At 54.5% G+C, this 18,703-nt stretch overlaps 7 protein-coding genes across 7 annotated transcripts; 4 read left to right on the top strand and 3 right to left on the bottom strand.

The window, feature by feature from the left end:
* Window positions 1-2,013: 2,013 nt before the first annotated feature.
* BDZ83DRAFT_652599 (alpha amylase) lies at window positions 2,014-4,235 on the top strand (the record flags this gene model as incomplete). The annotated part of the gene is made up of 5 exons (XM_060510541.1): window positions 2,014-2,247; window positions 2,397-2,664; window positions 2,808-3,210; window positions 3,290-3,628; window positions 3,722-4,235. The coding sequence occupies 5 exons, from the start codon at window positions 2,014-2,016 to the stop codon at window positions 4,233-4,235; spliced, it is 1,758 nt and encodes a 585-aa protein (XP_060364089.1).
* A 449-nt stretch (window positions 4,236-4,684) lies between these two features.
* BDZ83DRAFT_579512 (fungal-specific transcription factor) lies at window positions 4,685-6,961 on the bottom strand (the record flags this gene model as incomplete). Its single annotated transcript, XM_060505247.1, has 3 exons — window positions 4,685-5,395; window positions 5,458-5,962; window positions 6,021-6,961. The coding sequence occupies 3 exons, from the start codon at window positions 6,959-6,961 to the stop codon at window positions 4,685-4,687; spliced, it is 2,157 nt and encodes a 718-aa protein (XP_060364088.1).
* A 1,008-nt stretch (window positions 6,962-7,969) lies between these two features.
* Window positions 7,970-10,192, bottom strand: BDZ83DRAFT_366085 (major facilitator superfamily transporter). The gene is made up of 5 exons (XM_060502611.1): window positions 9,826-10,192; window positions 9,676-9,771; window positions 9,238-9,616; window positions 9,144-9,175; window positions 7,970-9,050 (listed from the first exon to the last, which is right to left on the bottom strand). Exons 1-5 carry the CDS (start codon window positions 10,066-10,068, stop codon window positions 8,190-8,192), a joined length of 1,611 nt encoding a protein of 536 aa, XP_060364087.1. The 5' UTR covers window positions 10,069-10,192; the 3' UTR covers window positions 7,970-8,189.
* A 1,272-nt stretch (window positions 10,193-11,464) lies between these two features.
* Window positions 11,465-12,933, top strand: BDZ83DRAFT_579534 (TfdA family taurine catabolism dioxygenase TauD; the record flags this gene model as incomplete). Its single annotated transcript, XM_060505250.1, has 5 exons — window positions 11,465-11,675; window positions 11,733-11,827; window positions 11,910-12,146; window positions 12,326-12,530; window positions 12,629-12,933. 5 exons carry the CDS (start codon window positions 11,465-11,467, stop codon window positions 12,931-12,933), a joined length of 1,053 nt encoding a protein of 350 aa, XP_060364086.1.
* A 91-nt stretch (window positions 12,934-13,024) lies between these two features.
* Window positions 13,025-14,997, bottom strand: BDZ83DRAFT_366057 (RTC4-like domain-containing protein). The gene is made up of 2 exons (XM_060502610.1): window positions 14,258-14,997; window positions 13,025-14,207 (listed from the first exon to the last, which is right to left on the bottom strand). The coding sequence occupies exons 1-2, from the start codon at window positions 14,901-14,903 to the stop codon at window positions 13,216-13,218; spliced, it is 1,638 nt and encodes a 545-aa protein (XP_060364085.1). The 5' UTR covers window positions 14,904-14,997; the 3' UTR covers window positions 13,025-13,215.
* Window positions 14,998-15,422: 425 nt separating this feature from the next.
* BDZ83DRAFT_624475 (Dynamitin-domain-containing protein) lies at window positions 15,423-17,447 on the top strand. The gene is made up of 3 exons (XM_060508445.1): window positions 15,423-15,638; window positions 15,692-15,751; window positions 15,800-17,447. Exons 1-3 carry the CDS (start codon window positions 15,600-15,602, stop codon window positions 16,988-16,990), a joined length of 1,290 nt encoding a protein of 429 aa, XP_060364084.1. The 5' UTR covers window positions 15,423-15,599; the 3' UTR covers window positions 16,991-17,447.
* Window positions 17,448-17,495: 48 nt separating this feature from the next.
* BDZ83DRAFT_624471 (40S ribosomal protein S28) lies at window positions 17,496-18,474 on the top strand (the record flags this gene model as incomplete). Its single annotated transcript, XM_060508444.1, has 3 exons — window positions 17,496-17,775; window positions 17,903-17,986; window positions 18,096-18,474. Coding segments are annotated over exons 1-3 (202 nt in total), but the record flags the coding sequence as incomplete, so codon positions are not given.
* Between the last annotated feature and the right edge of the window lie 229 nt (window positions 18,475-18,703).

Here is an 18,703-nt window from a genome sequence, read left to right as displayed (position 1 = left end):
CCCTCCGAGCTTCACCGCTCGGACTAGTAGTGCAGAAACTGTAGCCATCTGCGAGCTAACGGTTCCATTGCTGTCGAATGAACCAGGTAAGTACTGGTGCCAGGCTCTCGTGCCGGTGCCTGCGATCATTCTACGCCACGGTTTGTCGTCCTCAGCGTCCAGGGAAGCTTTCCTACCAACGTTCCTCGTGTTATTCACATCACCGGTGCGGAATCCTAGCCCGGCTCCGGAAGCAGTCTCCGTCTTGATGAGAATTCCGGACCCTGGAAGACGGGCCCAGCGGTGTGTGACGATTCATGATCCCACTGAGGGTTGGAGAGGAGCTTTGTCGAGATGTCAACAGGCTTCTGCTTGCCGTAGCTGACGATGGTGCCGAGCTCTCGTTGATATATTGGCTTGTGGCAGATTGAGGTATCCATAGATGAACGTCGAAGGCTTGCAACGGTCTACCTTTTACTATTGAATAGGTCTATCAAATACCCACCTGGCCCCAAGAACACTTCGGTGCGACAAATACATATGACCACCATTCGATGTATCTCGAAGCACTGGACTTGGGGTTGACAAGCCGTCGGTGTTGCTGTTCTATGCCAACGACAATGAGAGTAATATTCGCAACGATTTATAGCACTGTCTCGTTTTCCAAAACCATCGGTGAACTCATCAATAACCCAAGAGTGTCTGGACGCCGTGAAGCTTCCGCGAGTCCGGTTCACTCCCATCGAGATGCAAAGGCTCCGGATCCCGAATCAACCCTCGTAGGATCGGTGGACCCGGCAAAAATCTCGGGGACGGGATCGGGGGTGGCTCGTGTGGACAGTGGGCCAGCACCGCCGGCGGGGCACTGTGTAACAGACACACACACACACATCCATCCACTTGGGAGGAACCCGGCACCACCACACCACACCTCTTTGCTTCCAACGCAGGCGCAGTTACACGTTGGACTCGGGAGGGTGATCTTCTCAACATGTAACGAGACACAGCGTAATGGCGTTATGCAGCTGCTTTGTTGGCCGTCTCCCGCGCGTCGGCGGTTGTACCTGCTTGGGGACCATCATACTCTTGTTTTCGTGTCCCATGAATAGCAACACGAATGCCTTGAGTAAGTGCATAGCTTGCAGAAAAGTACCTCTATCTCGCCCCATGTTCGAGTGTAAGTCAAGGTACCTTGTGTACATACAGCACGTAGCCCAGCACTTGGGGCACCCAAAAAAGTTACCCCGCATGACGAAGACGGGTTCGATGGAGGGGCAGCTGCATTCAACCTCCGATTCGGGGGAGACCCGACGGGGAAGTGAAAGAGTCTCCAGACAGCCCATTCCCTCTCGTCATTCGTCCCTTTCTCGCTCGCTTTTCTCGCTCGAATTCTCCCGCGGTCCCCAAGTGTCGGGTCGGTAATTATCAACCCATTCCCCACGCGAACCCACGGCAAAAAGGTATTCCCAAGTATTACCTGAAAGTTGGCTGCAACAACCCGCCGATCATCTCTTCCCTACTACCTTACCTGTACAACCAGCCCACGCGCCGTCTTTGGTGTCTCGTGTTTGGCTGAACATTGGCTTTTCCGCCTTACTCAGCTTCGTCAAGCCAACACTTTGCCATCTCCAAATTCTTCCAATTGGTCACCACGACCAGTCTTTACTCGCAGAAACTCTTTGCAAAGCCCTCCTCCCCCGCCAACGGACCAAGCTCCTTTTTACCAAACAGCTAACCACCCCCCGCCCTCTTACCGGAGAGCCTGAACTTTGAATCTCTTAAAGGAGTCTCGGCTCTCTCTTGTCTTTGCAGCTCTTTCAAATTGTATAAGACGTAGACCTCTTTGTCTTTATATTTCCAGGCGCTGTTCGTTTCTCAAATCAACTGCTGCATTGCGCGTATCCTAAAACAGCTACGCAAACGACCCCGAACCGGCATTACAGCTTTCTACTCTCGAAAGCTTCTCGAATAATCTACCAATTCCACACCTCTTCTCACCGTAAAACCTACAGCACACCCAGATTTCCGCCCACAATGGCACGCTACGTCGTCGCGGAGAGCGCGGGCGGCCAGCCCCCCAAGAGACACCTCCGCAAGTGGTGGAAAGAGAGCTCCGTATACCAAGTCTACCCGGCGTCCTTCCAAGACTCGACCGGCTCGGGCGTAGGCGACCTCAAGGGCATCATCGACCGCGTCGACCACTTCAAGTCCCTCGGCGTCGATATCGTGTGGTTGTGCCCCATCTTTGAGAGTCCCCAGATCGACATGGTGAGTCGAAGCTTCCATCTCCATAAATAAAACCGTCAGAGGGGGTTCTAGTTGTGATCCATGTGCGAGCCGGTAGCAATTGGTTCTCCTAGACATTTCATAACGAAAACCAGGTCGGACAGAGAGACTAACCAACGAGCGTGTACTAGGGCTACGACATTAGCAACTACAAAAAGATCCACGAGCCGTACGGCACCGTCGCCGACGTCGACACCCTCAAGGACAAGCTCCACGAGCGCGGCATGAAGCTCGTGCTCGACCTTGTCGTCAATCACACCAGCGACCAGCACGAGTGGTTCAAGCAGTCGCGCAGCTCAAAGGACAGCCCCTACCGCGACTGGTACATCTGGCGCAAGCCAAAGTACGACGCCCAGGGCAACCGCCAGCCTCCCAACAACTGGGCCTCCCATTTCCAGGGTCAGTTCCGCCCTCTCATCTTCTACCTACTTCAAAGAAGCCGGCCAGGGCTCCTGTGCTATGCTCCTGAGTCTCTAGAAGCTCGTGAACTGCCCACCGAATAGTGATGGAAATGTAAACTAACATCGGGCGTCTAAATGTAGGCAGCGCGTGGGAATACGACGAAGCCACAGACGAATACTACCTCCGCCTCTTCGCCCGCGAGCAACCCGACCTCAACTGGGAGAACCCCAAAGTCCGCGCCGCCGTCCACGACATCATGCGCTTCTGGCTCGACAAGGGCGCCGACGGCTTCCGCCTCGACGTCATCAACTTTGTCAGCAAGCCTCAGGATTTCCCAGACTCCAAGCAAGAGGTCCTCCCCGGTTCCGAGCTCTACTCTGCCGGGCCTAGGCTGCACGAGTACCTCAAGGAGCTGGGCGCCATCCTGCACGAGTACGACGCCTTCAGTGTCGGGGAGATGCCCTGCGTCAGGGACCTGAACGAGGTCATTAAGAGTGTGAATGGCGATCGCGGGGAGCTGAGCATGATTTTCCATTTTGAGTTGTAAGTTTCCGCCCCCAATTTTCACCCCCCCCTTTTCCCATCCTCCATCAGCAGTGTAACTAACAAGTCCCCCTTCCAGCGTCGACATCGATATCGGCCCCCACGGCAAATTCTCCGCCAAAGAATGGGACCTCGCGGAGCTCAAGGGCATCGCCAACAAGTGGCAGCGCTTCATGTACGACCACGACGGCTGGAACGCCCTGTACCTCGAGAACCACGACCAGCCGCGCTCCGTCAGCCGCTTCGCAGACGACGCGCCGCAGCACCGCGTCAACAGCGCGAAAGCCGTGGCCATGTTCCAGGCTCTCCAGGCGGGAACGCCGTTCGTCTACCAGGGCCAGGAGATTGGCATGGTCAACGTGCCCAAGGAGTGGCCGATGGAGGAGTACAAGGACATTGACTGTCTGAACCACTGGAAGTGAGTAACACCGTCACAGATCCTTGGTTGTGAAATCCTAGGTTTGAAACCACACGAGAATCATGCAATGCTGACAATTTCCCCCGCAACCAGCTTGCATAAGGACTCCAAAGACAAGGAGTACCTCAAATTCCTCAAATCGCAATACCAGAAGAAATCCCGCGACAACGCCCGCACACCAATGCAGTGGACCTCCGGCCCCAACGCAGGCTTCACCACACCCCAGGCCACGCCGTGGATGACGGTGCACCCGAACCACTCGGAAATCAACGTCGCCGCGCAGGTTTCGGACCCGGCCTCTGTGTTCAACTTCTGGAAGACGGTCCTCGCGACGCGCAAGCGGTACCTCGACATCTTTGTCTACGGCGACTTTGCGCTCGTGGATGAGAAGAATGAGAAGATCCTGGCGTACGCGCGGCGGGCCGAGGACGGTGCCGTGGCGGTCGTCGCGTGTAACTTTTCAAGCGGGACGGTGAGCTGGGAGGGACTGAAGGCGGAGAGCGTCAAGGAGGTGCTTGTTTCCAACGGCGGCAAGACCGTGGAGGATTTCAGTGGAGGCAAGGTCGAGTTTGGACCGTACGAGGGAGCGGTTGTGCTTCTGGCCTAAAGGTCTTGGAGCCTAGATTTTATGTTTTTTGGAGGCGGTTGGGTATGAAACTAAATTATAGAATGTAGACAAAAATCTGGAGTACTATGTTTGCGTTTTCCTTATCCAGATATTTTTGTGCCTTTTTTGAGACTATTCCTCATTATGTTACGGCTTTTTGATCTGGTGGGCAGTCAGAAATGAATTCAGATGATGAAGAGGCCATATATGGATGTCTGGCTTACCTAGAGATTCAGGGACCACGCTCTTGATTCTATCCTTTGGCAACTAAACGCCGGATTTTGTGCTTCAGTCTTGACCAAGACGTAGGCTCTTGAGTCACTTCAAGTCGAGTACTTGTCCTTGTGTACCATTGACTGTTGCGGCTCGTAAACGTCTTACTTTGAACAACGAGCTTCACCAGCGGCCGGGAAGATTTAGTCAGAGCTCAATCACCACGACCGAGCCTACTACTCATACGTCCTCTGCAAATTGGCCGAAGACTGCGTCGGGCTGTGGAACACGCCCGGATTCCCCTGCACCGACGCCATCCAGTCGTCGTTGGCGACGTTATCCCACAATGCCCCGTTGGCAAAGAGCATATCGAGCGTGCCGTTGGACTCGACGGTGTTGAAGGAGCCGTCAAAGTGCTGTAGCTGATCAATCAGGTCGTGGGGAGCGCCGGAGCCCATCTGGCCGCCGGCGGACTGATCCCAGACCGGGGTTCTGCCGATGCCCTGGCGTTGAGGTGACAGTGGTACTGTGTTGCCGTTGGTCATGCCCTGCGCAGCACCACCGTCCTTTTCGAACATTGGTGAAAAGTTGGAATGAGATGGTGGTCCATAGGTCTGAGTTACGCCGTTGATGGGTGCAAACATGTCTGCCTGGCCGTTGGTCGCAGCAGCAGCATGATTGCCGCCATCCCGCCACTGGTCGTCGTCGATTTCCTGGATCCTCGACGTCGGGCTTCTGTTCATGATCAGCAGCGGACCGTCCTGGACCTCGGCTATGCGGGCACAGAGCATTTCCAGAAGGGCTTTATTGCCGCCGCGACACGAGGCGAGAACCCTTTGCAGCTGGAGGAGAATGTCTCTTGGGCCGTCTGTCGAGGTGCGAGGTAGACGAAAGTTATTCGCCACGGCATCCGTCACCGCGCTGGCAATTTCGTAAATCTTGAATTCCTGATTATCAAGTCAGCAAAAGGAAGTACGAGGATATGCGTCTGCTCGGCTTGAAGTCTTACGATTCCGGGGCCATGGGCTTCAATGGCCGTGCTGGGTAGTTGTGAAATTAACTGGAGAAATTCCTTGGCGATCTGGATGGGGTGAGATAAGGAGGTGACGGTGTTATTGTTGCTGTTGGAAGACCAGGCGCGGCCGTGGTTCATGGTCACTTTCCACAATACGGCCTGCATCCATTGACGCGTCACAACGATATCAGCTCGCTGCACATCGTTGCTTGCATCAGAGTCCAGGGGTATCTGCTGAAGCTTCTGCTGCACGACGTCAAGACACGCCCTACTAGCCGTTTGTAGGCCGTCTGCCATGGACCACAGGGCGTCCTCGTCGTCAGAGTTCTGGAGGATGTCAAAGGCGCCACTTTGGTCGAATATCCAGAAGAGGTCGGCCAGCTTTTTGAACGCAGGTAGAATGTGGCCCTCATCCTCGCCGACCCCTGAACCGTCCAGTGACGGAAAACGAGTGTTGGACTTGAGAGCCACGGGCAACTTGTGAAGCATGGCTACCCCTCTGTCGTTTTCTGTCAGAAGGCAGATCGAAGGAGCATCATCAGGGGGTGAAAACAAACCTTTCCGTAACAAACAGTAACCAGAGTGTTCTCCTCCGCATTTGCTGTTCCGCCAAGGGCAGAGCCACGTACGACGACTCCTTGTGCAATCCCATGATTTGAGCAATGGTGATGGCCTCTCGGAGGTAAAGAAGCGACTTGGCCCCTCCGGGCTGCTGATTCTCGTGATAGACGTGAAGAAAGAAGGACGTCCTCAGCCAGTTGAGGTTCATGGGCGGGCCTCCCTCGCGTTCTTGGAGCACCATCCTCGACCGCTGGCACTCGGCCTCCATCGAACCTGCCGTCGCCGGGTCGTCGTTGTCAGTCGTGGCCAGCTTGAGCTGGGCAATGGTAGCAGCTCCCACGGCGTTGGCCAAGACATATGATTCGAGGTCGTCAGCGTCTCGGGACAGTGAGGCCATGATGTCTTCGACTGCAATGATGGGCCAGACGGGGAAGAGACGCAGGCGGTAGATACATAACCTCAAGACCAGTGATGCGCTAGGCGTCCTTTGCGGCTGGAGGGCATTGTCCTGCCGGACGAGCCGTTGCCCACTGGCGGCGCTTCCGGTGGCCTCGGATGATCCTCCCTCGGAGGACGATGGGGACCGGGAAGAGGACGGAACGCCCGAAGAGGCGGCGGCAACAGCCGGGGTTGAAGCGGAAGCCCCATCACCGGTAGGTGAGACGGAGGATGCAGAACCGGCGGCACCGGTGATGCCAGCGGGGGCAGAAGCACCAGCAGCCGTAGCAGCAGCAGAGCTCACCTTCTGGGCCTGGGCAATCTGGCGTATCGTCTTCGCCCTCAGGTTCCGTGGGCCCCTAGTAGCGGGGACCTTGTTGAAGGTGCATGATGTCCCGATGGCGACGCAGCCGTCACAGGGCGGGACCTCTGTGCATTTGATCTTGCGGATCTTGCACGCGTCACAAGCTCTTTTGCCAATCTTGCGCCCGGATGACATTGTCTCCGCGAAAGAGGCGGAAAGAGACGAAAGACGGGAGGGGAGGGGAGAACAATGTCGGCCCTGCTACCCTACTCGTGCCGTGTCATGGCAGCTCGCACCTGCCGTGGACTGACTTCTTTATTTGGTTCGCCAGGTAATACGTCAAAGTTGTCTATGCAGGTTGTGTGAGGGCGGGTGCTGTGAAGTCTGTCACTTGCACCAGAAGAAACGGGTCTCCAGGTTAACGGTAGGCTGGGCTTGATCAAGACTGCGTACGGATAGCCCTTGGGGGGGGGGGGGGCGTCAGTGGATATGCGAGGTGACAAACACGTAAGAGTATGAGGTACGAGTGAGGCTATCCGCAGGTATTACAAAGCAAGGCTGCGAGGATCAGGCGATACTGGCATAATTGCAGCGGGAAAAAAAAACTGGCGTTCCTTGCTTGATTCGAATCGAGGCAGAGAGAAAGCTGTCACCGTCGCCTACACGTCTCGAGGTGACTGAGAGAGACACGGGAAGGTTGGACCAAAAAAAATGGGGATGGGAGAGCAGCTGCGGACGTCTGAGATGCGCAGGGTGGAGTCGACGACCGATGGTGTGCTCGCTGCGCTAAGCCGATCAGGGGAGCTGTGGACCTTCCGCCGTGCTTGCCTCCCTGCAGCTTGACACGCTTGAGTCGAGAAGGGCCGGGGACCGTAGGGGCTTGAGGGGGCTTGGGGTCGACAGGTGGCGCCCGTTAAGGGACCTTGGCGCTGTGTTTCCCCGCAAATTCGGCCTCTCACTGCGGTAATGTGCTTGACCGCTGTCCGGGCCGCCGACCTCCCAGCGATTTGGTCCAGCCCGGGATCCCACACGGGGCCAATCAGCGTTCATCCATTATTACCTAAGTGTAGGTACGTAGAGAGGTATCTCGAATTTCAAGCGAACAAAACAAACGAGAATATGCATCTTTCCACGAAGAATACTAGCACGATATTGTAATTATCAATTGACCTGATTGGGAGTGCAATGCGGATATATCGTGTATAGTGTAATTAGTTGAAGAAAAATACGATGCCTACTAGCGCATGCATGGTAGCACCTTGTTCTCGTCATTTTGGTCTCTACCATCTTTATTAATTATAATCTTGTCCTTTTCATGGACTGGTATCCAAACTTATATGGCCCATCAAATTTTGAAATATCGTCCTCGAGCTATACTCATGCATATACTCACTCATACACATCGTATCGCATGAGTACCCCTCTAGTAGACAAATCTGAAATCCAAACGCTTGTTTCCGTCCTGCTCGCGCGCGGCCGCATCACTCTGGTACGCCAGCCGCTCCTCGTTGGACATGGCGTCCCACACCCGCGCCTTGCGCTTGTTCAGCAGCACAAGGACCTGCCGGTGCACCAGGAACACAACGAGACTGAAAGCGCAAATCGACACGCAGACGGTGTTGCCGCGCTTGTAGTACGGCGCGTCGTAGGCCCGGTAGATTTGCGATCCCGCAAGGGACCCGATCTGCACAATGACGTTGTACGTGGCTGCCGAGATGGCGCGCTTCTTGACGTCGAACGTGTTCTCCGAGATCCACGACGACACGATGGGGTGGAAGTAAGGGTAGCCCGAGATGAGCGTAATGACCGAAAATCGGCTCCATTCACGCCCACCATCCGGCAGCGTGAGGAGGGTGATGAGCAGGGGCATGATCCAGAGCTCGCCAAAGATGCAGTGGAACGCCCGCTCCTTGAAGTAGTCGCTGCTAAAGGCCAGCGTGAGCATCGTAATGATTTGCAGCACGGCCGAGGGCACCGTGAGCATGTTGGCGTTAAAGGTCGTGAAGCCCAGGCGCCGGAGGGTGAGGGTCAAGTACGCCTGAACGGGCGTCGCTGGGATGTAGGCAACGAGGCCGATGAGGTACAGACCCCACATGGAGGGGTCGAGCCATGCGTTCTTGATGTCCTTGAACGTCATGGGCTCCTTCAGCGCAGTGAGGCCCTTTGCGGGGTCGTCACGGAGGATACGGTTGATCATGATGACCTCCTGTCTCTCCGTGTACCACGGCTTTCTCCAGAGGGCCGTCGTAGTGTTCGTCGGGGAGGCGGGGAGCCAGAGGAATGCCTGTAACAACATGGGGTCAGTGGGGGGAATCCTTTCAAGCCACCATACCTCGGGAGAGAGAGAAAGCGGGGGAAGAAACGCGGGCAGACATACCATGACAGCCAAAACACAAGTCAGGAGACCCTCTGGTCGGCTAGTCAGCGAAAAGACACACAAGAGATGAGAGGTGAGGGAGCAGGTCACATACCCAACAGGAAGAGCCAGAACCAGCCCGTGTGTCCACCAATGCCGCGCATCTTGAGGATACCCGCAGCCAGCAAAGCCGAGATGACTCGCGCAACGTTGAGCGTGGACCAAAACACGGCCAGTCGAACAGACAGCTCCTTTGATGTGTAGAAGTAGGTCGCGAAGAGAATGGTACCGGGGATGAAGCCGCCCTCGCAGGCGCCGATGAGGGCTCTCGTCACGTAGAAGCCGGCGCGGGTCGTGATCCACGCCTGCGTCCAGGAGACGGTTCCCCACATCATCATCATGGTTGGCAGAACGTACTTGAAACCGAAGCGCTTGGTGAGGAACTGGACGGGGAATTCGGCGGCCAGGAAGCACACCAGCTGAATTGTGGTTCCCTACAGAAGCGTGTTTTAGCAATTATAATAGTCCTAGGCGCAGGGCTGCCAAAACGTACATTATTGTAGTCGTCACTGCTGAGCTTCAGGTCTTTGAGGAAATCATCTGCCAGAGCATTGCTCAAGTTTCCTCTGTCCAATTGCAGGCCAAAGAACTGGTTGAATATCAGCAAAGCGGCTTCTCATGACCTCCAAATGGCTATGCATACCATGATACACAGCATCGTCAGCAACTTGATGTCTGTGATGCGAACCACTTTCCTCTCCTCGGCCTCAGTCCACGTCGCGGCGGGATCCCATCTGTGCTTTCCTTCATAAGACTCATGCGGTGGTACAAGGTCAGACAGGTTCTCGCGACCGACGACACACGCGTCCGAGTCCTGGTAGATGGACACGGCGTCCTTGCCGCTGTCGCTAGCCGTCTTCCGCGCGGTGGGCTCGACGTCGGCCATCTTTGCTGTTGCTACTGCTGCTGTCGCTTGGTTCAGGCGAGAGAGCTCGTGTAAGCAAGAAGTGAGGTGTAGGCCGGAGCACACACGCTTGCCCGAGGTTTCGCGCAAACAAGAAGGGAAACAAAAAGGTAGCGTAAACCGACGGTGATCGACACGAAGCTCCAGTCTCAAGAACGGGGACGTTCTTGATGCTCAACTTAATAGTCGTTCCTCAAACTTCTGATGCGTCTGATTGAGGCTAGCAGATCATGGCTCACGACATCTATGCTCGGTCTTGCGTCTTCGAAGGAACCCACATACTAGTGGAGGTGAACCATGTGGTCGGACAAGGGGGCCAAGGGCGAGAGAGAAAAGATGGTGTTGACAACTTTTCTGCTGCTGCTGATAGCGACCGGGTCCGGATGGCCTAGCCGGAGAAGTGAGAGTTGGTTCTCCAAATAAAAAAAACCTTACCCCAGAATTCTCCGCCTACCGATTAAAACCCCGGGCTCTCGGAACGACCCCCCCTGGTAACGTGTCTTGGCCAACGGGCGATGTCATTGTCAACATAGTTTTGACTACATGTCATCTGCCCTTTTCTCTGGCGAACGACGGCTTCACGTTGAGTGAGGGTTTCATTCATGTTTTCTGTTTTGCTTGTGCCCATGTGGAGGGTGTCGACAAGAAAGGCTTGTGACAAGGAACGGAGCAAATATGCCAATGGGCAAGGTAGCCCCGGTAGCTAATGTGCCCAGAGCAAAGACGTGATGCTGCCGCGTCCGTCTTCAACTCCGAAAGATTCTCCGACGAGGACCGCGAGTTTCGAGACTATGAGGCAGAGGAGGAGAGGGGGGGAGGTGTGCGTGTGGGAGGTTAGATGGCCAAGTGTTGTCGCCGGAGGGGGTGCCTGAGGTGCCCCCACTCCGCTGATTGGCCACGGCTGACAGACTTCGCCGAATTAGGAAGCTTTGCGATTGCGCCATCGCCCACCGGTCGGGAGCCTCCGTAACGACGAGGACTCTGAGTACTCCGTAATGCCTGACACCCGACCAAGGGGAGGCCATCCTCGTTGGAGAAAACGTCTGACGATCTTCTTTCCCTCCTCACCCCATTTCGCATTACTGGTCACTCCCCGATCTCGCTTTGAAAGCAAACACAGAAGAGTGAAAAAGAGGAACAATACTCTCCCTCCTTGTGATAACGTACGTGGAGATTGACAGGACATGACGGGTGCTCCGGACATAAAATCTAGCCATATATCTCTCTCATAAATCTTCCCTTTTGCTTATCAGATCTTACCTCACACACACCCAAACAAAACATGATCGACGACACTCTCAAGCGCCCTGCATCAACGGACTATACCACCTCACAGCCCGTGAAATCACAAAAGATTATCAACACCAACAACAACGACATGCCTTCCGCAGTCTCAACCGGTTCCAACATTGTTGGCGGAAACTCGGCAGCTCGCCCCCGCTTAAGCAAGCCGCTCGTCTACTCCGGTTCTCTAGACAAGTTCAAGAACGCAGACATTACCCCTGTCATTGGACGCGAGTATGAGGGCCTGCAGGTTGTTGATCTCCTCAAGGCCGACGACCAGGTCATTAGAGACCTGGCTGTGACAAGTGAGTCTCTCACTCATTTCTCTATGTAGTCCAGCCTTGTGCTTACAGATAATGCAGTTTCTCAGCGTGGCGTTGTCTTCTTGAGAGACCAGGATGTCACGCCCACCCAAATGAAGGATTTCTGCCTCCGTCTCACAGAACTTGCCGGATGTGTAAGTGACAATCACAACATCCAAATTCTCAAACCTCAACCCTACCTGTAGACCCAGCTCCCTGACCTGACCCGAAAAACAGCCCGAATCATCAGGCCTTCACATCCACCCCCTGACAGAGGAAGGCAGCGAGCTCGGTGACCAAATCAGCGTCATCAGCAGCGAGAAGCAGAAGAAGGGCGGCGGCCTCACCCACCAACTGAGCGATGTCAGCCGCTTCGCCAGCGCCGGCTGGCACACCGACATCTCTTTCGAGCAGGTCCCCTCGGACTACGCAATGCTCAAGATCCACACCCTTCCCGCCACTGGTGGTGACACTGTAAGTCCCAAACCAACCGCGTCCCCGTCCCATCTCATCTCACTCCCCTGGAAAGTCTGGCTGGAACCACCCGTCCCCTCCCCCTTGCTCACTTGCTTTTTCTCGCCATCAAACCCTTGCAGTTGCATTGCAGATGAACGGTGGAACCTTGCCCGGCTAACTGGGTGGTGAACTCGTAGCTGTGGGCTTCTGGATATGAGATCTACGACAGACTCTCCCCTCCCATGCAGAAGTTCCTCGAAGGCTTGACGGCCACCCACGACGCCACATTCTTCCACGACGAGGCCCGCAGGCTGGGTAACCCCCTTCGGGAAGGCCTCCGCGGCTCGCCGCTGAACAAGGGCTCCGAGCTCAAGTCCATCCACCCCGTAATCCGTACCAACCGTAAGTATAATGTCCCTCCATCACATCACTCCACCCCTAGTCAAAAGCATTCCCAAAAAAAAAAGTCTAGAACCTCAAGCTGACAAACCCCCTCTCAGCCGTAACGGGATGGAAGTCCGTCTACGTGAACAAGGGCTTCACCAAGCGCATCAACGGCGTCACAAAGGACGAGTCCGACGTCCTCCTCGCCTACCTCTTCAACCTCGTCACCCAGAACCACGACGCGCAGGTCCGCTTCAAGTGGCGCCAGAACGACCTCGCCATCTGGGACAACAGGAGCATGTGGCACTGCGCGACCTATGACTACGTCGAGGCCAGGGCTGGCGACCGTGTTGCGTCGTTGGGCGAGGCGCCGTATCTTGATTTGAACAGCACGGGTAGACGCGAGGCGTTGGGATTGTGAAGAAGGAACGTTCTGACGAGAAAAAGTTTTGATCACGAATGGCGTTGGGTTTTGGTAGTTTCAACGAAGCTGGTATTAGGCCTTTGACGAATTGAAGTTTGTTAGCAATATGGGGAAGACACGGCACTATGAAACATTGTTGGAAGAATCATTCATTGCATGCTTGCTATGGCGTAAAGTCATCTGCTTCATGATGCTATAAATACCAGTCAACCGCCACATGCTAGCGATTCTATTGCATGGCCCCTGGCTGCCATGCTCTCCTAAGATGCTGTTCTCTCATCATCCCCTTTTCTCATCATCGCTTAGTTGATCTACAGTATCGCCAGTATCTTCGTGAAGCAAGTCTCCAATCCACTTGCTTTCCTCGAGTATGCTTCTTGCTTCCTCGGCTTCCACTACCATATCATCAGATATCAACAACACTGCCAATTCCGGGACCAACACTGCCTCCACATAGCTAGAATAACCACGCGACGATATCAGCCGATCGTCGACGGCTCGTTCTCTCAGAATCGATGAAAAGCGACCGATAATGTGCTCTGAGAATGCACGAAGGCCCCGCGGGCCGTAATAGCCAGGTGTCAAGCTATCTTCTGCCTTGAGCAAGGTCCGATTCTTGCCCTCCTTGACCTTGTCAAGCAGCAAATCACCAAAGTGAGAAGATCCGCCATTGATGACCTTTCCAAGAAAGCTATAGTGAGTGGCAATTCGAGTATCAAGTCCCTCCCAGTCGATCTTGGGGTAGCCCCGAGCATCCCAAGCCTTTTCAGCAGACTTCTTTTTGTGCAGTCGGCAGAACTGAATTTGCTTTCGGATGTGCAGACGGGCACCCTTGGAGAAATCGTGCAGTAGCTTCTCATCGACAATCTCATTGCACATGGGGCAACGTGCCTCTACAAGCTGCTTGAGGTCACTGTCCAAGTCTGACAAGTCCGAGGATTCAAACGAGAATTTCCTTGTCTTCTTCAAATCAGACTCAGGACTTGACTCTAGATTGCGAAGTTGTGGGCGCGCATTCGTTGGATTCTGCAGAGACTCAGGTAGGGAAGCGGATGGAAGTTTGAACTCGGCCTTTGCTTTTCGCTTTGGTGATGAGTGAGGACTGAGAGATACATGCTTCAGGACAGGATGAGCAGAAGCGTGAGGAGGAGAGGATAGAAACGTGGCCGCAGGCTCAATGATGCGTTTTGGAGGCGTCTGGCTCAAGAACTGGTCAAATGGGTCGTCATCGTATGCTTTGAAAGACGGCTGCACCATCTTGGGCGCGGAAGCTGGTCAATGGTTAGTAACCCTATAGTTTCGAAACCAATGTACAACAAACCTTCTTTTCCTAGCTTGGATATCGGCCTCTCTTGCGATGACCACGGTTTTGACTTTGTGGGAGGTCTGATACGCCCTCTATTGTTTTCGCCTCGACCATAGCTCTTCTTTCGTACCAGTAATCTTTTTGCCTCTTTCTCGTCGTCAAGGTCGATCTTCCGGGCCTTTGTTACCTTAGATTCTGGACTAAGTGCTCCGCCGTCTGGTGAGTTTCTCTTGCTGCCACGTGTTGTGGAGAAAGAGCCCTGAGAGCCTTCGCATTGCGCTTGTCCCTGAGAGCTTTCCTGGGAAGCGCTCCACATTTTGCTCTGCTCCTTTCCTCTCTTCGATGAGCCGAAATAAGGTCGAGCCATGTTGGCACGAGATGACCAGGCACTCTGATCATCATCAGAGTCTGAAGCTGGTTTTGTACTCGAAAAGACCCGAGACGCCTCTTTTGAGCTTGGCACGGTCTTCGAAGGAATCGATCCCCTACAAGGTTCTGGATCGGTAATCTCATCATCAGAGTCATCAGGTGGCCGGTCTACCGGTCTGTCGTCGGCGACCAGTGTCCGTCGCTGGCCATTAACCTGTGACAATAAAGGCCGAACGCGGTTGTCTCTCGCAAGACCAGCTCGCCTCTGCATCGTTGCCTGCTTTGGGGGCATATTGACCCTGAATGTGCCTTACAATGATGCCTAACACAGCGTCGGGTCGACTAAGATATGCTCTCGAGAGGCAGAAGTACCGGTAATCAAGTATTGCCTGCGGAGACCAGCAGGCATCTCACACGGAGCTCAACATCAGTCTCCGGCCGGGTTCGCTTCCGCTTCCGGTTCAATTCCTGATATTTTGTAATGGAGGTTGGCGAACATATGCAAGACGATCAACGACAACCCCCAATTGACATTGAGTCTTCGTACGTAGCCTCGACCGATGTCTGGTCTTTCTCAATTGCGGAGGAGACGTTGTTTGTTCGGCCCCCGGAGCCACAAAATTTGCTGCCGCTTGAGGTTAAGTGGAAGTGCTGACCCGGGGAAAAGGTGGAAGCTACAATCGCGTTCTCGACGCGTGCCTGCCCAAGCACCGGCCAAGCAGTGTACAAACGACCCCACCCCACTTTGTCAATGGGTACGTCCACGTTAGCGGGAAACCCCTGGTGGCTCAGTGACTTTTGGCGCGGAAGCTGGAGCTCCCCTTCCTGCGCAGGGGTCTTTGATTGTTGACTTTACTACTCCGTACATCGACAACTCGGCCGTTAAGCTTCACGGGCGACGCCTTACCGACGACTCGAAAGAGGTGCATTGCCAGACAACGCGCGTCCTAATCCGCCGAATCCCCCAATTCTACCCCGATTCTTCGTCATGGCGTTGAATCGGAAATACGCAGCATTGCCAGACCTTGTCAGCATACACGCACTACTAAATACCAAGTAGACATTACTAACGAGGTCCAGGACTCGGCCCCGGACGTGTACGAGACGCCAGAGCTGACCGACGACACCTCCACTGTTCCTGTGCGTTCCTCACCCTGAGATCGTCTGCTATGGCTGACCAGTGCGCAGACGACAACCGGACAATCGCATTCGGACGACGATTTCGACGACGACCTCGACGATGACGCCAATGGCATTTCAAGGTCCCGACTTCGGGTAGATGAGGCACGATCTCGTTTCCTTCCGGCGGGCGTGGACGCCACAGGGGTCGACTTTTCCGATCGAGTAGACGGCAAACGCAAATCATACAAGGCATCAACGAGACGCCAGCGTTTCCTGCAGGATGGTACGGAGCAATTCGGCGATCTTAGCGACGAGGACGAGGAGGACAGCCTGGAACGCAAGATAGCGCGGCTGCAACGAGAAGTAGAGGAAGCCAAGGAGGAGTACGGAAAGAGGAAGGAGGCTGCAGCAAAACCTACGACAGGAGACCATGACGAGAAATTAGGGTCTCTCAGCAAGGTCCTGGATGAGATCTCCAAAACTCTGGAACCGCATACCAGCGCTTCTCGCGCACTTCAGCCAGTGTCTCAATCATCTGGACCATCTAAGAATGAATCGCAAGACTTGGTGGCACCGGGGAGCTCTGCGACCTACACAGTAACGTATGCTCCTACCTACGAACAGAGTCACGCTCTTGCCACCGCCGCGGACTTTGACCGACGACTGGTCCTCCTTGAGAAGGCAATCGGAGTAGGATCAACCGCCCTGCCGGAAGTCGACATCAATGGGCTGCCCAGAGCCATTCTTCCCACGCTTGATGGGCTCCAGAAGCAGATTACAACTCTGTCGCAGGCGTCAACATCGAATCTAGATTCAATCAGCCGTCGAGTCCGTACCCTCATCCAAGAAGCTCAGGAGCTGGAAAAGGCACGCCAGGGGGCTAAATCTGCGCAAGAAACCCTCGGCAATGGTACGGCATCCAGCGAGGATGCCCCGGCTCCCGAGCAGCTGGCAAAGATTAACGCTCTTTATGGGACTTTGCCGGCCATTGAGAACCTCGCTCCTCTCTTACCACCATTGCTTGACCGCCTGAGGTCCCTCCGCGCAATCCACTCTGACGCTGCTACTGCGGGCGAGATGCTTGGCAGAATCGAAAAGCAACAAACCGATATGGCGACGGACCTTAAGCAATGGAAGGATGGTTTGGAAAAGGTCGAGGAGGCGATGAAGGAGGGTGGCACTGCCATGACCGGAAACATGAAGGTCATGGAGGCATGGGTAAAGGACTTGGAGGGACGCATTGCGAAGTTGCCATGATTGACTTCCGCCGTCAAAAGATACCCCTGCTTTAATCGAACAATCGAGCCGAGTTACAAATCTCTTGCGAACGTGTCCATAATCTGGCCATCGATGTGTCGTTGTAGAATGGCTGAGCCCTTGCGAGGTTTTAGGATCTAAGCTTCCCAACTTCGACGTGCATGTATGTCACTACGGACCCGACTACGGAAAATCATCAAAGCACCTTAGATGAACTCCGCAACCCGATCAAAAATTATTTGAAATGTGAGATGCGTTCGAAGTATAGCAAACTTATTGCCAGTCTCTACTTCCGCAGACGCCCACCCTACTTCCGTCTGATGCATCGGCATCTGTTTCTTACAGTAAGGTAGAGTGATCAACAGACAATGCCCTTCATATGCCTGTTTCTGGGCTATTAAGGTATGCAGCACAAATATGGGGTTGAAGATGGGTTTCGGTAAGCGGTGAGCACGGCAGAAACCAGATGAGCAATGCGCCCACCTCCCGACCAATGAGAGGGCGCTGGGTCACTAGCACGCACCGTGGAAGGGTTTCCTTTCGCTAAAGCCCTTCCACAAGTCTTCGTAGCGAAAAAAAGATCGTACTCGCAGTCAACCATCAACCCGCGCAGCCCACCACCCAGCAGCACCTTCGCAACCACATACATGTACGTGTCGCGACGCCCGAGAAAAATTGACAGAGATCTTGATCGACTGACGTAGAATTTTCGCCCGCAGTCAAAATGGATTCCGCTAAGCAGCCTGTCAAGCTTGTGAAGGTCACCCGCGTCCTGGGCCGTACCGGTATGCCCCGCCTCTCCTCCCCCGAAAAATAGAGAAACGAAACCCTTCCCGACGAAGATCGAATCCACGATTGCAACCGAGACAGAAGGAGGGACGAATTTTTGGCAGATTTTCTGACTGCGTATAGGCTCCCGCGGTGGTGTCACCCAAGTCCGCGTCGAGTTCATGGACGACGAGACCCGTTCCATTATCCGTAACGTCAAGGGACCCGGTAAGCGACCATCGAATACCTGCCACCGCCTTCTCACCGAAAGAGCAGGCGACAGCGACAACCGCGCGAAGGGAACCAAGAATACTGGCTAACATCTTTCTCTCTCTAGTCCGTGAGGACGACATCCTCTGCTTGCTCGAGTCTGAGCGTGAGGCCCGCAGACTGAGATAAGGCAGCTGAATCGGCGGCGGCGTGTGTTATGGACATTACGAGGAACGGAATCATGGTTCTGAGGATGGGACAGGAACATTGCGAGGGCTTCGTCACCCGAGCCCACGGCTTTCGTGTTTAGAGGAGTCAAAAAACGGATTCTGCATTGCGAATACAGCAAGGTTCTCCCACCCAGCCGCGAGGCAACTCTGCACGAAGAACGACCTCGTGTACCTGTTTGTGATGCGACGCTGGAAGGGGCAAAGGGAACGGCGTCTACGAGATATATCAATCAATGGACAGCCTGGGAAAATTCATCAAACATCTTCTGCACCGTTTCTTTGCATCTCCACTGACTGCGGTACACACTGCTTGAGTGACACTGTCCCCTCGGGGAATGATGTGAGAAGGCGATGTATGCACGGTAAGTCTTAAATCGAGTTCATTATCAGCGTAGTCTTGGAAACCATCTTCAGCATCAGCTTCTCCAGACTGCGACTGTCATCACCATCGCGAATTGCCCCGCAAACTTCGCCTGAGAGCCGCAAAGCGCGAGGCCGTAAACTC

The sequence above is a fragment of the Colletotrichum acutatum genome, assembly GCF_030867785.1.
Source record: "Colletotrichum acutatum strain CBS 112980 chromosome Unknown BDZ83scaffold_57, whole genome shotgun sequence".
Taxonomy (NCBI): Eukaryota; Fungi; Ascomycota; class Sordariomycetes; order Glomerellales; family Glomerellaceae; genus Colletotrichum; species Colletotrichum acutatum.
The sequence above is the reverse complement of the archived record's forward strand: the minus strand, read 5'-3'. Positions and strand labels throughout refer to the sequence as shown.

What these genes read in the sequence shown, in the direction of transcription:
- BDZ83DRAFT_366085 (XM_060502611.1), bottom strand. Translation starts at nt 10,068, where the DNA reads ATGGCCGACGTCGAGCCCACCGCGCGGAAGACGGCTAGCGACAGCGGC. An exon ending in GCAGTGACGACTACAATAAT is followed by an intron (nt 9,617 to 9,675) that starts GTACGTTTTGGC and finishes ACGCTTCTGTAG; the next exon opens with GGAACCACAATTCAGCTGGT. An exon ending in GTTCTGGCTCTTCCTGTTGG is followed by an intron (nt 9,176 to 9,237) that starts GTATGTGACCTG and finishes CTAGCCGACCAG; the next exon opens with AGGGTCTCCTGACTTGTGTT.
- BDZ83DRAFT_366057 (XM_060502610.1), bottom strand. Translation starts at nt 14,903, where the DNA reads ATGCCCCCAAAGCAGGCAACGATGCAGAGGCGAGCTGGTCTTGCGAGA. An exon ending in ATCCAAGCTAGGAAAAGAAG is followed by an intron (nt 14,208 to 14,257) that starts GTTTGTTGTACA and finishes ACCATTGACCAG; the next exon opens with CTTCCGCGCCCAAGATGGTG.
- BDZ83DRAFT_624475 (XM_060508445.1), top strand. Translation starts at nt 15,600, where the DNA reads ATGGCGTTGAATCGGAAATACGCAGCATTGCCAGACCTT. An exon ending in ACGCAGCATTGCCAGACCTT is followed by an intron (nt 15,639 to 15,691) that starts GTCAGCATACAC and finishes AACGAGGTCCAG; the next exon opens with GACTCGGCCCCGGACGTGTA. An exon ending in ACGACACCTCCACTGTTCCT is followed by an intron (nt 15,752 to 15,799) that starts GTGCGTTCCTCA and finishes ACCAGTGCGCAG; the next exon opens with ACGACAACCGGACAATCGCA.